This window comes from Anabrus simplex, chromosome 4 (assembly GCF_040414725.1).
Source record: "Anabrus simplex isolate iqAnaSimp1 chromosome 4, ASM4041472v1, whole genome shotgun sequence".
Lineage (NCBI taxonomy): Eukaryota > Metazoa > Arthropoda > Insecta > Orthoptera > Tettigoniidae > Anabrus > Anabrus simplex.
In genome coordinates this window covers 235,758,994-235,774,922 of record NC_090268.1, presented here as the reverse complement: position 1 = coordinate 235,774,922, position 15,929 = coordinate 235,758,994, and the positions used below count along the sequence as shown (strand labels likewise).

Here is a 15,929-nt window from a genome sequence, read left to right as displayed (position 1 = left end):
TTCTCTTCAACCGTTTTCTCGCAATGCGTGTAGATACATACAGACAGACAGAAATTACAGAAAATTAAAAAGTGCATTTCCTTGTTCCTGTGGACATGACCAATACAGAAATACCATTCTTTTCAAAATCTGAGCAATGTACAGACAAAACTATTGTTTTATATATATATATATATATATAAATAACTGCAAAGAATTTGAAAATGTTTTGAATATCTCCCTTGGTAAATCCAATCACTACCTCCTCGTCCTATAAACGAATTTTTGCCCCAACTTTTCCTCTTGAATTCCAACTTTATCTTCATATTGTTATCTTTGCTACTTAAAAAGCACTACTCAAACTTATGCATCTAAATCAAAGATAGAAGCTGAATTTTGAAAAATCCTTTCTTAGTGTACCTCCAGTGCAGAAGATGAACCTATCTTCCTAATTTCAGCTTTTAAGTCTTTTGATCTGGACATTTCATGATCAGTGAATGGCATTTGGCTTTTATACAGTATACATAGATTTATAATAAAACATGATTTTTAAAAATCATGCTAAGGTTTGGTGTGTTTGGCACATATGAAATTACTTCATTAAATAAAAAGTACTTTTAATCATTCTCTACAACATTTAATTCACACGGTGTCATCAAACTCAGCGAGTTTGGGGTAAAGTATGCTGACTATTAGCAGCCCTGAGATTGTAACCTGTTGGTGACGTTTGTCTTTCTGCTCTAGTGTGTAAGAACTCCTCAGAATTATTTGCCTGAGGACGTAGAACGCGAGATATATCCTGAAACACACAATTAAAATAGAGTTGGAAAAAATCTTTTTATATCAGTGGAACAGTAAACTGACATGAGAGTTGTCACAGAATATACAGTATTTTTTATACAATCTATGTTTGTTATTATTTTATTTTAAAATTTGCTTTACGTCGCACCAACACAGATACGTGTTACGGCGATGTGGGACGGAAAAGGGCTAGGGATGGGAAGGAGGTGGCCGTGGCCTTAATTAAGGTACAGCTCTAGTATTTGCCTGATGTGAAAATCGGAAAACCGAGCTCGATAGCTGCAGTCACTTAAGTGCGGCCAAATATCCAGTATTCGGGAGATAGTGGGTTCGAACTCCACTGTCGGCAGCCCTGAAGATGGTTTTCCATGGTTTCCCATTTTCCCACCACGCAAATGCTGGGGCTGTACTTTAATTAAGGCCATGGACGCTTCCTTGCCATTCCTAGCCCTTTCCCGTCCCAACGTCGCCACAAGACCTGTCTGTGTCGGTGCGACGTAAAGCAACTTGCTTGAAAATGGGAAACCACAGAAAACCATCTTCAGTGCTGCCGACAGTCGGGTTTAAACCCACTATTTTCCCAATGCAGGCCCACAAACGCGCGACGCTAACCACATGGTCAACTCGCTCGGTTTCCTGTTCTTTCAATCAAGAGATGGTGTTATCAGGATACTAAATTAGAGAGAAATACTAACATATTCACATGCATACACACACACACACACACACACACACACACACGCAGAGAGAGAGATTGACTGAATGTTTATTTTAGGATTACATCATATGAAGCCCAATTTAGTGCATATAATCCATTCTCAAATGACAGGTGGTAATGCAACACAACATAAACAATAAAATATAACATAACACATTCTGCAGTGGAATAGAATAAGAAGAATGAATTTAAGAAAGTATGATAGACTCTATCATGTACTTATAACAACTTTAGCGCCAGGCTGAGTGGCTCAGACGTTTGAGATGCTGGTCTTCTGATCCCAACTTGGCAGGATCAATTCTGGCTTAGTCCGGTGGTACTGAAGGTACTCAGGTACATCAGCCTCGTGCCAGCAGATTTATTGGCATGTAAAAGAACTTCTGCGGGAGAAATTCCTGCACCTAGGCATCTCCAATAACAGCAAAAGGTAGTTAGTGGGACGTAAAACCAATAACATTATTATTAATAACCTGAGCAAATCATTTATAGTCAACTCTGAAGGGGAAAAGGAGGAAGTGTATCATTCATAACTCGAGATATTCTAACTTCTGTAGGTGAAGAATACACCCCGGTATCCCCTGCTTGTTGTAAGAGGTGACTAAAACGGGCGACCTAGGCGAGGAAATGGATTGTGGCTTTGGTACCATGTTTTGGACCCCTGTCAATGGGAGGGACTGAATACATCCACAAGTAATCCCTGCCTGTCGTAGAAGGCCATACACGGACAGATTCTTTGGCAGGCCTCGCCTTTGGGGCCAGATCCGACAGACCGCCTGCCAGGCGTGACCTTCAGAGACCCGGCCCGCTGCTCGCCATCAACTGTGACACCAAGCCTGTCGTGTTGTGCAACATAATCTGTCAACATTCCAGACCCTCTTGTTAATGGAATGATCCCTTTGTTCTCAGCAGGCCAAGCCTCATCCGCTGGCCTTTCAAACTAGTTTGAAATCCTTGCCGGTCGGGTCTGCCGTACTTAGAACTGTGCGATGGACATCGAAGCGGACGGTGTCCAGAGGGGAAAAAAATGCTGTTGCGGCTGTTGGAATGTGCATTTTGCTATATGCTAAATCATGCAAACAAAAAAATCGATCAAAGTGGATGAAATCATGGATAGGACAGCGAGACAGCTTTAGTCACATGAGTCTGATACAACACCTGAGAGAAAATGAACCGGACGATTACAAGAATTACTTGCGAATGGACCACAGCGATTATGATATGATGTTAGGTAAGCATGTACCGGGCGAGTTGGCCGTGCGGTCAGTGGCACGCGGCTGTGAGCTTGCATCCGGGAGATAGTGGGTTCGAATCCCACTGTCGGCAGCCTTGAAGATGGTTTTCCGTGGTTTCCCATTTTCTCACCAGGCAAATACTGGGGCTGTACCTTAATTAAGGCCACGGCCACTTCCTTCGAACTCATACGCCTTTCCTATCCTATCGTCGCCATAAAACCTATCTGTGTCGGTGCGACGTAAAGCAACTAGCAAAAAAAAAAGCATGAATGGATTTTTCTCATTATTACGTTAAATGTTTGATCCTTCTCAGTCTTATCCTTGGCTTTGACAATATGAAAGTGACTGAGGTACGAGCGATGATAGTAATACCATTCCTTATGCAGCCAGTCCCTGTTTGAATGGTATGAAAATATCACGCATAGGGTCAGCTGGTGCGTGCATTTCAGTGGGTTTGGCAGACTGATATGCGAGCAACTTCTGGCTCGGCGAGAAAAGCAACGGGAAGCTACTTCACTCCTCATTTCCCTAGTACGCTTCTTCCAGTGATGCCTAGGCTATCTATGACAGCTGTTGGCATAACTGTGGAGGATTAGACCAGCCTTCGAACTGAATACCAAACATACACAACACATACATAATGGACTTGTTTACCGGGCGAGTTGGCCGTGCGGTTAGGGGCGCGCAGCTGTGAGCTTGCATCCGGGAGATAGTGGGTTCGAATCCCACTGTCGGCAGCCCTGAAAATGGTTTTCCGTGGTTTCCTATTTTCACACCAGGCAAATGCTATGGGCTGTGCCTTAATTAAGGCCACGCCCGCTTCCTTCCAACTCATAGCCCTTCCCTATCCCATCGTCGTTATAAGACCTATCTGTGTCGGTGCGACGTAAGCCACTAGTAAAAAATGACTTGTTTTGCGTAGTTCTTACTGGAGAACAGTCTAGTTGAAAGCGTATTTACTGTGGATATTGTAGCTTCTAAGCTGAAGAAGGAGGAAAGGAGGATACTGAAGAACGCTTGATTGCGACACTTCATGTTTTAATTGTCAGAGACACAGCCGCTCTTTGTACATTTCAATAAATTTCCCAAGCAGTGCCTTTGTCCACTCCTTGCTATCCTTACAGGAGGCTTGATCTGTGAGGCAAGGTCTTTCCGTTGAGGTGCTGACAACAGATCTGGTCTGTAGCGGATAACGCCTCAAACTGACCTTACTCACTAACGAGCAGCCCTAGCCTGTCGGTATGCGTCACAAAAGACCTCGCCTGTCAGAATTCCTTTCCATGTGTGGCCGGCTAATGGGTCATGTGTTCATCAATCCCCTCTTTATTTTGGTTTATTTTGTTTAGGGTTAGTTGTAGACCAATTCAAAATTCTTGACGTGCGTGCAGCTTGGGGATGGGCATCTTACGTGTGCAACTCCATTCGAAACCCTGATGGTATCCCCAAGAATCTAGGTGGGTGGGAGCACCATGTACCTGCGCAGTAGTATCCGCCTGACAATGCACGTCCCCGCACAGCCGAATGCCAGATGGACATATTATTATGAACTTGTTTTTTTAAATCTATACCTATCACCAGGGATTTTTCCAGCGGAACGCACCGGAACGGCGTTCCGGAACCTCTTCATGGATACAAATCTCTAAAAAATATTTAGACTTCAAATATAATTTTTTTTTCAGATTAAAGAATTTTAAAAATATTATTTTTACTGTTCCTGCGCTAAATGAACTTAACTGAAAAGGAAATATTGCATATCGCCTTTTTATTTCGAGAATCAAAATAAATCAAAATCAAAAACATTTTCCGGTTTGCGGGCAGCATGGTTATATGGTATTTGTTCTTGTTTTTTCTTTGCTCTCTTTGTAACTGTTTTGTATACTGGTCCCAGTTCTAGTTACGTTTCATCTGGATTGCCCTCAATATAGAGTACTTTTGTTCGTTGATGTAGATAATTGCCTGTGTTTGTTGCATTCTCAGCTGTAGTTTGTACTACTTCTTACGCGGCAACAGATAATACCTAAATCTGTCGACCATGAGGCGAGAATGAAAAGAATTTCAGAATAGTTTTGTGTGCCTACCACCAAACGCAAAAACTGCCCAAGCAGTTCGTCAGTCCATCAAGCTGGAGTATCATCAAACTCAAGCGTGGAACTTGAAGCAACAGATGTGTCGACGAGTTCCATAACAGTATGTAAAGTTCAAAGTGAATTTCAAAGTCTGTGGCCTAGCTGTTGGACTGTAGAACAAAAGAACGATTTTGTAAAGAAAAACGATTGGTTGTATTTTCATGATGGCAAGTTAGGTTGTTCAGTGTGCAAAAATGTTGGAAGTTTAGGTGTACAGAAGAATATGGATATGTGACTATCAAAAGAGTGGATAAACTGTGAAATCGTGTCTTATGGAGAAAATCGTAAACGGAAGCTAAGATCTCTCAAGAAAAAGATTTTTGACCACAAAGAAAGGCTGGACACAAAAGTGCTAATAAAATAACTGAAGAAGGGAAAAAAGAGAAAGAGTTTTATGGACAAATTATATGTTATGTATCATGCCTTTCCAAAGAATGCAAGGCAGCTCCAGTTATGAGCAGCTACACTGGAGATGCAGACTTTTAAAGTTGGAAGAATTCTGTCCACAAGGTGGGTTTCATCCAGCTATAGAATTGTTTTGGCTGTTTGGTAGGATTTTTAATTACTGGTACTTCATTTTGAAAGAGGTAAATCAGAAGATGGTTGTAACAGAAAGGAAAAATGCACGTATGAAGGTCTTCACAGCAAAATAACATCTGTGGAATTTATTTTGGATCTGGGATTAATTTGTGATGATTTGCAAGAACTGTCTGAACTAAGCTTAGATCTGCAGGAGAGAAATGCTGATCTTTACAAAGCCCACAACAAGATTGATGTCTTGTTGATATTTGAGAGAAGAGGTGGTCTGTCCCAGGGCCTTACTATCAGAAAACTTTTGAGGCAGCTGCAAATCTACAGTTTAAAGGTGTTCCTCCATTGCATAAGAAAAGCAGAATTTATGATCCACCAATCTCCCTGAATGCTTTCTATGAACAACATAAAACTTCTCTACAGAAAAGATTACTTTCCAAAGAAGACACTGAACTGTCAAGATGTGCAGGAGTTCTGGATTCTAAGAATTGGCCAGCAAACTCAAGAGAAAATAATCTGTATGAAGAAGGAAAAATAGGCACACTGGCAAGAAGATTCCAACTGAATGAAAGAGAAGCTATTTGAGCCTTCAGAGATCATCTGAAATTCAGAGAAGAAATGCCCAGGGAACTTTCTCAGGTTCAGAGGACGCTCAACACAATAGCTATATCTTCAAGTGAGTGTGGAAGGAGATTTTCTTAGATGAACTTGATTGTGACTCCAGAAAGATCATCTTTGTCAGTGAAAACCATTACCTCATTACTGTTTATAAGAATTGTTGGACCTCCTTTGATGGTATTTGATCCAACGAAGTATGACAAAACTTGGTTGTTACAAGGTCGTCATTCAGCTATGGATACAAAAAGCAAGACCAGAAAACGAACTGAGGAGGGTGATAGCATGTCAAAAATTTGGAAATTGTTTTGAATTCAGTGTAAGTAGGTTTCAATGAAAATGACATGCTTTCTTAAATGTTCAGTAAATCCCATGTCTTCTTCCTTACTTTCCCTCCAGTGAGTTCTGGCACCTCTTTTTCCAGAAAAAAAGCCCTGCCTGTCACACTGTATACCAGAGGTGGTCACGCTGGACATTCCGTCCCGCAGGCGCCCAGCACTGTAAGTGGGCGGGCTGGCAGGCAATGAGCGCAGCGTATGCTATGCAACTACAGTGACGTGGCTACGTCACAGGCCGTGAAGGTTGGGCAAAGTTCTCCCAGTCACTCTCAATCACTGCTGCGATATCCGAGTTTGAAATGGAAGCAGAAAATAATGAAAGAAGAGGGCAGAAATCCATGTCACTTTCAATTTACGTTATAAGAAAAACATTATTTATGTTCATTGCAGTTTATATATTTTGTTTGACCAGGTACAAGAAAGAATTAGCCTACAACCTCAAATATTTTGATAATGTAGGCCTACGTAATGAATTACAATTTTCACTGTTATATTTTAAGAGGTGCTTTAGAAACAGTTTTAATATAATACAGAGTTAAGGTGGATAAGCTGTTGCTTATGGGTGTTTGGGTTTAAATTATTTGATAAAATCACCAACAGTCCAATCATGCTTACCGAGAATAACATCAATGAGGTAAATTATTTGAACGCATACTGTACATCTACCTGGTAGATATATTTATGTTGTTGCTGTACTTTAATCTTGGATAGTAAATATCTATGTCCTCACTCGTGATGCAACTCTCTCTCACCATTTAGAGGCTAGCTATTATCACCGAACGCCTGTTAAATTTTAAATATGCCTCTTTTCTTCTACCACTTTTCCCACATCTGTGGGGTCGCGGGCGTTAAATTTTAAATTCTATTTTCAGAAATTCAGTGAACAGAGAAAGAAACACAATATTACAGCACTGTACAAAATAAGTGTTGCATTATGTAATTATATTAATTTTTGTCCAACTCATTGGCTGAATGGTCATCATTGAGGCCTTTGGGTCAGAGGGTCCTGGGTTCAATTCCTGGCTGGGTAATTCTTCTGGCCTGGAGACTGGGTGTTTTGTGTTTGTTCCAACGCTTTCCTCTTCATATTCAGACAATACACTACACTACTAAACACCACAGAAATACGCAATAGTGATTACATCCCTCCATATAGGGTTGGCATCAGGAAGGGCATCCGGCCGTAAAACAGGACCAAATCCACATGTGCAACACAGTTCGCACCTGCGACCCGACACGTATGGGGGAAAAAGGAAGAAAAACAAGAAGATCAATGTTTGCTTAATGAATAACAGGAATTTAACTTTTTTAATGATAATACTGATATTCCCATGCATGGAATTGTAAATCATAGCTTGTACACTTAAACCCTGTACCTTTTAGATGGTAAAAAACCAAACATTATAATGTGTCAGTTTTCTCTGAATGAATAAATATAAGAAATATGAAATTATGCCAACCGGACTTCCGGTGGCATTGGTATTTTTGTTCATTCTGATACCTACAGCAAAGTGGTTCCACTAAGAACCCAGGTGGAGGCAGTAGTGGTAAGAGTTCCGCCAGTGGCGTGCACTGAACCCCATCTACCCCAGCGCTGCTGGGGTAAATGACTTTGTATTTACGTTTTCTTACTATTCCTTAGAACGCTTTTTATAAAGTTTAAAAACTGCAAACATCTAAGCCAAGCCAAGTACAACTGTCTTAACAATCCGCTCGCTCTACCACAGTTCAGGTTCTCCAACGAGCTGGGTCTCCTTGCCGGGGTGAAAGAGAGCTAGCCCAGCGAAATGTAAGTCCCTTGGATGACGCATGCACTTGAAGATATCTTGTCCAGGGAACGGGGCGGGGCTGTGGCTCCTCCCCCGACAGCAATTTACGGCGACAGGCCAGCTAGCTTGGGAAAGGTATGATAGTTCTAATACTTGACACTCAAAGTGTTCAGCGCCACACACTAGAGACTACAAGATGAATATCAACATGTTAACAGTATAGCCACTTGCACATTGCCTTGCTAATAAAAACAGAGCCAGTTTATGAAATATTGTAATATAGAAAATATTTTATTCTTGGATTTCGGCATGTATAAAGTTATTTCAAGCAATTCATTGATGGCACGTGTAGGTATGTTTTCCGATAGCTGCAGAAAAAATATTTAGATTGCCCAGCATGAACACAGAACTAAGCGTGAAGTAAAAGAATTTTGTAGTTGGTTTTCTATAATGGTGGTATATAGTGAATTTTTGTAGTGTTCCTCTTGGATTATAAGTGAAGTTTCTGTGAGTTCTGTGCCATTCTTCATGAATATAACATGTGTTATACAATGTGACGAATATTTTCGCTCATTTGTCATTGATGCACGTACACTCAGTAAGTGAGTGAAACTATAAAACTTCAGCAACGGTAAAATACCAATTAAATTTTGCTGATTCAGTTAAGGTTAGGCTTTTTAAGTTAAAAACAAATAGTCCCAGTGTATTTTTGTGAAAACCATGACTGTACCGTACTATCACGAAGTGTCACCGCATGAAACTGTAAGTACATTGTTTAAAATCTGCTATAGATTAAGTTATGATGGTGTCGTCACTGCCGTGAATATCAATTTAGAAATATGTACGAGTTTGTGGTTGAACACCCAGTGCAGGTCCAGTGGCTGAATGCTAGCGTGTTGGCCTGCACCAACACCATGAAGCTGTACAACTCACAACTTCACTTCACTAACAAAATCAATGAAGACTTATTTTGAGTCAAGATAATCCTATTAAGTTGTTGTTTTACTTCAGCATTTGTTCTCTCCACTATAACCTACGCCAAATGTTATATCGCCAATTGTCTTGCAAGTTAAAAAATCTCAAACCAAAAACTTCAATCAGATGATTTTTCAATTTTTACGACAGTATTTCCAAATAAGATGGCAATTAGATATTCTCATATCGCTGGAATGTGTTTCCTAACATTCTAAAAAAATGTTAAATTTTAAAATTCAAAATACACCACTGCTACTAAACAATGTACTATATAACCTTGACACAGCGATTAATCGACAGCCAATGGCTGATAATATTGTTGTTCATAATAATACCAAAAGTTATTATTCAGTTCTTTCAAACTGCTCCTACTTTAAGTGTGTAAATACATCAAGATATTCAAATCAAGTTGTTGGGTTTACACCAAATGATAAATCATCAATTACTTATCGCAAGTCAAAAATCTTGAACCAAGGACTACAACCAGATGGTTTTTCAATTTTTACGACATTATTTCCGATTAAGGTCTCGCTTATCTATTCTCATACCAATATAAATGGTCCGTTATTGGACATTGTAAATTTTCCAGCTAACTCATTCCTGTTTGCCAGCGTTTCGCCCCCATGTGCTAGGCTGGGCTCATCAGTTGGTACCTAGCACACCTACCAAGACGCTGGCTAGTGCATACCGTGGAGGCCACTGCGTAGGCTAATTGTAGCCACCGGCAGTGCCAATGCACTATGAGAGACTTTGTCTCCTTATCATAAATTGATGCCTGCTTGCCATCAGATGATATAGATGTTGATTCCCATAGGGAATCTGAAATGTTTGTTCCGAATGAGTAAATTTATAATACCAATATAAATGGTCCATTATTGGACATGTGACAAATGAGCATTCAATTAGCACATGGGGGCAAAACGCTGGCAAACAGGAATGAGTTAGCTGGAAAATTTATAATGTCCAATAACGGACCATTTATATTGGTATTATAAATTTACTCATTCGGAACAAACATTTCAGATTCCCTATGGGTATCAACATCTATATTATCTATTCTCATGTCGCTGGAATTTATTTCAACTTTTTATAATTATCTCAGATGTATTTCTGGTATATTCAGTATACAATATTTTAATAACTCAATTAAAATGTATAGAGGGCTCACCACAAACTGTGATGAAACAATAGACTGTTGTTTTGTTATGTAAATAACTTTATAAATAAGCAATGTACTTTGTACCTTTGACACAACTATTAATCAACAGCTAACGGCTGTCATTCAATTTTTCTTTTAGACTGCTTCTATTTTAAGTATGTTAATATTAAGTCTCAATAATTATACTTTAATTTTAAATCAGGTGCCTGATTTCACCTTGAGGAGGTACAATGACTGAAGATGCCTTCTATGAAAGGCAAAACATGTCTCATATTTTATAATGTAAAAAGGATCAAATCCTAATTGTTTAAGACTGTAAAGTATTGAATAGGTGGTTAATTAATAAATTAGCTGGCTGTCATGCTATATGGAACATCTATAGACAACCAAGATATAAAGGTCTGTTATTGCTTCGATGGAGGACTGTTCAATCTGGCTAGACTTTACTCCCAAAAGCTCACTAAGATTACCTCCATTACAGAATTCCGATATGCAGATGATGCTGTAGCACCTGCTCTCATACCTGAGGAGCTGCAATAGTCAGTCAATTGTTTCAACAGTGCTTGCGACCGTCTTGGTCTCTCCATTAATGTTCAGAAAACCGAAGTACTCTCACAGCCTGCACCTAGGTGGAACCTTCCACCTTTCAATATCTCCATTTTGGATACTACACTGGAGCAAGTCGACCACATTTTATATCTAGGTAGTATCCTCTCAACAATTGCTAACTGCTCACACGACGTAGATAGGACAATTGGTGTTGCCCACTCAGCATTTGGACATTTATCCCATTGTGTCTTCATGTATAAGGACCTTGCAGTGTTCACCAAGATCATGGTTTACCATCTACTGCCACATCGACTGCTTTAAAATTGGGAAACTTGGACCCTCTATCGTTGAGATATCTGCTTCCATCTGCAAAAACTTAGATCCATTTTGAACATGAAATGGGAGGACCGTGTCACCAACCTTGCAGTTCTAGAGAAAGCGAATGGTACAAGTATTGAGGCTACCAGCATTGGCCATTGTCTCAGATGGATTTGAGGTGTTTCAAGGACCAGCTAAGGCATACTATGAAGACAGTTGGAGTTGATTCTCAAACCTGGGATACACTTGCTGAGAATTGTACACTTTGGTGCCATGCTGTTTATACATCAGTTACTGTGTTTGGAAAGGAATGAGGTAGGCATGAAGAGGCTAAACAATAAGCACAGAAGCTCAGTGAAGCTCAGCCCTGCCCTCCCCCAGACATTTCATGTGATTTGTGTGGACGTATGTTTCATGCCAAGATTGGGCCACTAAGACATATGAAACATATTCGCAAAGCACTGAGAGTGTGAAAATGTAAAATGGTGAAGAATATGTATACTCAGATATGAGATGTAGCCAGTGAAAACAATGTAATGGTGTGTATATCTGTAATTAACTGAGGGTATGACCGAGAAGAAAGCATTTGTCTCCAAGGTGTGACAAAGATAGCAAAATAGCAACACATTACAAGCAGGTCATCAGCATTACTGTACGTACTTAGGGAATCCCATCCCGTCGTGTTACACCTTCAGTTAATGATCCATGTAAAATATGAAAAACAACAATTAAAAGCTGTACCTTTGTCTCATTTAACTACTGTACTTTTACTTCATGCAGGAACACTTACCCCTTGTTTATAATATCGAATCAAATTGTGACCGGCAACATAAAAAGTTGGTAGCAAGATGACTATAACACTTAGCCAACCCAGAGTTAGTATTATAATTCCATCTCTGTAATATCCTCCAATCATCCTGTGTATGAGCAGCACCTTAAAAACAGAGGGGCAAATGAAATTAAAAGATCTTCCTTATTTTGGTAGAAAAATGTTCGGTACAAATTAATAGAGATGGGCCTATGAACTATTTTTATTACTTGATTTGTCAGTAGGATCATTTATATCATTTTTGGGATACAATAGTTGAAGACAATTAAACATATATGAATTTTTAATGCACTGCTGAACTATAAGAAAAGTGTAATTGAGAGTTATTATGTACAAATACCAACTCTGTACCATTCAAGAAAGAATATCCCACACACGCACACATGTTCTTTGCAATATTATTTTTAAATAAATGAGGAAACCACAAACTAACAAAACACTTCTCATGTAGAATAATATATCTTAAAGTTGAGTATCCTAAGTAAGTATCAGTTACAATTCTCATAAAAATAACTAATAACTAAAACATGACATAGAATGACTGCTGCCATTTCTTGATGGATGCAAATTTTTTGCATCTGTCTCTTGGCACAGGTCAGAGAAAAATGTACCGGTAGCATAGCTTTCACCAAAGTCTCAGTTTCATTTATGCAGACCAGGTGTGGGAATTAACAAGCCTCCTCCTGAGGCTGACTTGTTATGCGGCATGAGTGGTGCCGAGTAATGATCATTTTGAGCATGACTTATGTGTCTGGATGTTACAAAAGGTGCTACTCATAGGACTTGTTGTGCTGCAATAGCATTTTCTGGCCCAGTCAGGAAAGCAAAGGCAAATTACCTCACTCCAGTCTTCCTAGTAACCTTATTTAGTTCTGTTATTCGTTATTGTGGTTTTCCCATAACTCCTCAACCTTTGGTGGTGTTATTTTGGGATCCAACCAGCCTTCATGCAGATGACCTAACCTAACAGAATGACCGGAAATAATATATGCCAAAAATAAGATGTAAAATAAAATAAATACCTGTACAGTCCATTAAAACATTTAGGCTACTCCAGGTGTGAACTGTGCACCTCTAGACCTCCCATCTCTACATTGGAGATGTACCCCATGAAACAGATGGCAACACATTCCTGTTTTTGATCTTCAAGTAAGCACTTATTCATAGTAGATGCATTTCTTTAATATGTCCCACAGGTTAGTATTTGATGGTGATATATCCAGAGATTTTAAGTTTATATGAAGTTTTAATTCCTTTATAGATGTGGAATTCAACAATGATAATGATGATGCTTGTTGTTTAAAGGGCCCTAACATCTAGGTCATCGACCCCTAATGGTACAAAATGAGACAAAATGAAATGACAAATTAAAGGTCCAAAACCCTCCACTGACCAGAATTTCAAATGTGAGGACAAAAAATGAATGGATGGATATGAATTTAAAACAATCAGTGAAACCGACCCACAGTGCCTCACATGCATAGAAGCTGGCGTAAAACAATAGTATTACTGACCAAGGGACTGCTTCTATAGCACGATACTGAATCAATGATGTTTCTAGTCTAAAGGGGGTCCAAAATCCAAGTCATCGGCCCCTCATAATGGTACTTATCACTAGGAAAGTAGAACCATGGTATTTGTCATGTTGCGGTACTAATCAAAAGTAGCGCAGACTTGTGGTATTCCACACATTATGGTACTACTCACAGGTAATGAAATTCACACATGGAATACAGACCTATGGTGTTTTGCACATTGCGGTGCCATTTACAGGCAACACAAACCTATAGCACTATCCCGTGGTGTTCCTCATATAGTGGGTACTAATCATAGGCAAGCCAGAACCATGGTGTCACTCATATAGTGCTACTAATCACAGGTACTGTAAAAGCCAGCAACGCACTCTTTTTCTACTAATCACAAACCTATTTGGTACCTAACGTAGTAGTACTATGCGCAAATAAAAGCGACCTATGGTGTTCCCCACATAGTGGTACTAATCACAAGGAGTTTCATGGTTCTAATACAATCATCCCTTGGTCGCCCCTTTTAATTGGGTGCATTCTTCATCTACGTCCCCCACCCACAGGGGGTGGAATTCAACAACATTAAGAAGCTACTTTGTTTCCTGGTTCTGTACAGCACAGTCAAAACTTCCATAGTTTTCAAATTAAATAATACTAAATAAAAAATACTGGATGTCTCTCTAACAGTTCAAGGGCCAGCTTCTTAGTTTTATCCTGCAACAATACTAACCTAGCCTACCTGTCAAGGACAGCCATACTTTCTCCCGAGAATCCAAATCACAGGTCTTTGTGAAATGTAAAGAATTTAGTAGTAATGTCTTTCCAACAAAAAAAAAAAAAAAAAAAAAAAATCTATCTTTCAAGTGAAGGTTGTATTGTAAATTTTTCTTGGAAAATCTGACAGTATCCATTTTCTGCCTATGCCCATACCATTTCATTCTCTAAAAGCTGACACCTTTATTTTTTTTTTATTTATATGAATATACAAGGATGATTGTCTTTGTAATTCAGCCATTTTGCAGATGATTTTGTTGCGTAGTACAGAAAAGTGAACAGCCTAGATGAGAGTAAAAATATTGCTGGGGGATCTGGATAAAATACAAATTTGGATTCAGAGAAATAGGATGACAATAGGATGGCAATGTTGAAAAGAGTCAGGCAGTTAGCTTTGGGAACAGGATATGCAGGATAGTGGGGAATTTCAAAATGGCTGGGAAAAAGATCAAACTTAAGGATCATCATCATCATTCATTCTCCACTCCAGCAGGCCAGGTGTGGGAATTAATAAGCCTCCTCCTGAGGCTGACTTGTTATGTCTAATACAGTCAAGATTTTTTTCTGTCGGTGAACTCCCTTAGTCTTGAACAGTCCTTCACTTCATCTACAAGGCAGCATATTGAGTACCGGAATGCCTCATCCACCAACTGAGCCATTCTGAAGGGTTCCTTCTTCACCAAAGCTGCTGTTAAGGACTGCACCATAATTCTGGCAACCGGGGCAACAGGGCTAAGGATTTTTAAAGAGTTGTTACTCCACTGTCACTTGCCCTTCGTTCAGGCTTGTGAGAGAAGCTCGTAGAGAGGACAAAGCATGTATGCATAATATTCTAACTAACCGCATGGCACTACGGCTCTGAATGGCCTTGGCCTACCAAGCGACTGCTGCTTGCTTGCAGATTACGAGGTATCGTGTGGTCAGCGCGATGAATACTCTCGGCCGTTATTCATGGCTTTCTAGACCAGAATGCCTAATATTCACATGTAATAAATAGTATTGACTACCTGATTAACTATTAACTTCATTAAAGAACTTGCTGTTGTGTACCAGTCCTTGTCTTTCTATTTCTCCCTATTCCCGCATTGGCCTGTCATTTTGTTTTTCCTATTATGCATTCCTTTCAATGTTCCTGTCTTTCTATAAATGACTTGATTTGCAATTGTTTGTTCCTTTCCAAGAATTAACAACCAAACACAAACAAAAAAGCCACAGGAGTAATATCAAGATAACTTAATCCTCGAAACTTATTTTCCCAATTTTGTATAAATTTTATTGTCACAGTTTAAAAGGTTTTATGGATTAAGAGAGGAGTGAGAAACCCTACAGGTCAATATCATCATCGGTTTGTCCTTCCAGCGAGCCGGGTAGAGTGTTTGAAAACGAGTGTCTTCCAAAGTTGCCTATTCAAAAATATTTTGTTGTCCATAACAGATTCCCAATTCCAACCTCTTCTCTCCATGACTTGCCTCAGTTGGTCCATCCATCTTCTTCTTGGTCTTCCAGCTGGTCATCTACCTGTTATTCTCTTTTCCAAATAAGCACATGGTAACCTTGTGCTATTGATTCGTTTAACATGCCCAAACCATTTAAGTCTAGATGACCTAAGTCTTTCCTACATAGATTCATTTAGACGTAGGTCAGATCGGATCTCATCATTTTTCACGTGATCAAGTCATGTCTTTTGGAG

At 39.5% G+C, this 15,929-nt stretch overlaps 1 protein-coding gene across 1 annotated transcript in view; it reads right to left on the bottom strand.

Annotated features, from left to right (window-relative positions):
• Positions 1 to 640: 640 nt before the first annotated feature.
• LOC136872241 (sodium- and chloride-dependent glycine transporter 2-like) overlaps positions 641 to 15,929 on the bottom strand; it is an 87,643-nt gene continuing 72,354 nt past the window's right edge. The window contains exons 3-4 of the mRNA XM_067146065.2: positions 11,901 to 12,044; positions 641 to 778 (exon numbers count right to left, since the gene is read on the bottom strand). Coding sequence (XP_067002166.2) covers positions 641 to 778; positions 11,901 to 12,044 — 282 coding nt within the window. The remainder of the gene's footprint in view (positions 779 to 11,900; positions 12,045 to 15,929) is intronic.